At 42.1% G+C, this 2,618-nt stretch overlaps 1 protein-coding gene across 1 annotated transcript; it reads left to right on the top strand.

Moving 5' to 3' along the window:
- The first annotated feature begins 577 nt into the window (after positions 1–577).
- On the top strand, positions 578–1,564 carry LOC116261051 (uncharacterized). The gene has a single exon (XM_031639647.2). The coding sequence runs from the start codon at positions 693–695 to the stop codon at positions 1,203–1,205; it is 513 nt and encodes a 170-aa protein (XP_031495507.1). The 5' UTR covers positions 578–692; the 3' UTR covers positions 1,206–1,564.
- The last annotated feature ends 1,054 nt before the right edge of the window (positions 1,565–2,618 follow it).

Genomic DNA, 2,618 nt, shown 5'->3' with positions numbered 1-2,618 from the left:
GCTTTTACATTTTGAAAATCAGCTACATTCAGTTCAAAATTTGCATTTGGTTATGAATGTAAAAGTCAAATTCATACCAGATTGGTAATGAGAAATTAGATTTCAGATTCAGATTTAGATATGACTTTTCTTTGTTCATATTCGAATCTAAATATGTGAATATATGAAAAAACAGATATTTGAATATGTGAATATATGACAAAACAGATATGATTAAAGGTACATATACCCAGTTTAAATGCATAAGCTGCATGGATTCGGATAGTGTATGCTCATAATCTGGTTCCATCCTTATGTCAGTTTTTACCCTACCATGGAACTGGGGGGCACAATTAGATTGGATTTGGATCACCTAAATAGATAAGAAATCAGATCTAAACCAGCTCTTGTACAACCTCATATCATGACAAACCATGGCCCATCTCACCCACTGGTGGTGAGATCCAAACTCCGATCAAAGCGGTACCCATATGAGAAGAGGGTCCAGACCCGTTTGCAGGGTCACTCTCACCATCCCATCCCATCTCATGAAAAGCAAGGAAGAGGCGTGCGAGCAAGAGGGCGTTCTATATTCCAAAGCAGCATAATTGGAAAGCTCCAGACTGATCTGTAGAGAGAGAAAGAGACGGTGTGAGCATTTTAATCAATGGTCGTCGAGTGCTGTAACGAGAGAGAGAGAAAGAGGTAGAGAGATGAGGAACACCATCCGGTGCTGCATCTCCTGCATCCTCCCCTGCGGCTCCCTGGATGTAATCCGAGTCGTTCATCTCAATGGCCGGGTCGAGGAGTTCACCACATCAGTGAAAGCCGGCGACGTCATGAGGGCTAATCCCAAGCACGTTCTCCGTCGCCGGACGTCCGACGACGGCGTCGTCCACCGCATCGTCGTCCTCCCCGCCGACGCCGAGCTGCAGCGCGGCAAGATCTACTTCCTAGTGCCCGTCAGAACTTCCAGCCCCCCAGAACCAAAGTCCTGCTCCGCCTCCCACCACCAGCACCACCACCACCACAGGAAGAAGAATCAAGAATTCTCGACCGTGTCGTCCAAACCCAATCCCTCCAAATCCCAGCAGCTCGTCTCCGATCGATATCTGTCCGATATCTTATCGGAGAACGCCGGCATGTCTGGGGATCAGCGCCGAGGACGCGTCGGTGTCTGGCGGCCTCGTTTAGCGAGCATATCCGAGTTGCCTTCGGATTCGTAATGTCGATCGATATGAGAGTACGTATCTGGGTTTCAAGAGTTCAAGAAAAGCGCCGGGATTCCACCTTCGTGGAGAGGAGACATATGTTCAGGCTTCTAAGATTGCCGGAAACCGATGATGCCCATCTCCAATATCGTTTTTCTCGATCTGGCATTGGTAAGGTTGGGGTTGGCTTCCTTTTGTACAGAAGCAGTAAATATCTTATTCTTTGTGTTACCAAAAGAATCCGTGTACCGGATTCCGGCACTCCGTCCGCCGGAATTTGTTGTCGTTTTCTTGTGGCGTGAAAATTAAGAGACCGGGAAAAGAGTTTCAGTTGGAGGCAGCAGAATGTCTGATGTTAACTGACATAAATTTTCCATCGCGTGTACATTCTCATGATGATGGTGCTTTTCCAAAACTGAACTTTATTATATATGCAGCATCTCGGATGAATCGGCTCACACAAGCTGTTTGAAACTTATGCGACTGACTGAAACTTACTTCTGAGTTATTTGAATTGGATAATTTATCCAAGCTTATAAGGAAAGATCTCAGATAAATCTCAATCAGCAATCAATTGAACCAAGTTTGGTTCTTTTAGAAGATTGACGAAACTAATCCTGTGGTATAAAACAAAGGTTTTTGAGATAAATTTGGATCCTGAATTCTACGGAACTTGAGAGTTGAGATCCTTAGGTCGAAGATCGATTCAAGGCACTACAACAGCATCTAGGCAGCAACTTGGGCACTACCCAACACACACAGATACACATATTCCTATATACAGAGAGAGATATCTGTTTCTGATATAAACATATTTTCTTGGAATGTAGCCAAGCAGATCATGCTGCTGTATCAATGGAGACATGGTGCAAACAGACCTGACTCGGAACAAGAACAGAGGACTGCTAACTCTGATATGAAGCCGACTTTACATATACTTCAACTGATTTCCTCTGTAAGTGCCGACTCTTTTACGGCACAAACAAAGGGACACGAATGGGTTTCAACCTCGGCATGTCCCATCAACTTCATGATATTTACAAGCCACAGTTATCAGATAAGCCTAATTGTCATTCAACTAAAGAAAGTCCATAGTCCTGACCAGTTTTAAATGGTGAGCTTTATCTGTCGTATAATACATAGATTGAGTTGTTTTTTTTTTTTTTAAATCTCGACAACAAACAGTTATAAAGAAGATCTCAAAAGTAAACTGCGAAAATTTGAGATGTGACAGTAAAAAAATATGAAAAACTAAAGTAAGTAAGAAAAAATAAATTTTTTATGTTTGGCATAAAAAACCTGTTTTTTACTTTTATATAAAAACTGTTGCCATTATATATATATATATATATCGACCAGAGTTTTAAATGAAGATACTCCTAAATAGAAAAATGAGAAGTCTTTCCGTCGAGAGATATATTGAATTCA

Source organism: Nymphaea colorata, chromosome 9, assembly GCF_008831285.2.
Source record: "Nymphaea colorata isolate Beijing-Zhang1983 chromosome 9, ASM883128v2, whole genome shotgun sequence".
NCBI lineage: Eukaryota > Viridiplantae > Streptophyta > Magnoliopsida > Nymphaeales > Nymphaeaceae > Nymphaea > Nymphaea colorata.
Note: the sequence above shows the minus strand (reverse complement) of the source record. Positions and strands in the feature narration are given on the sequence as shown.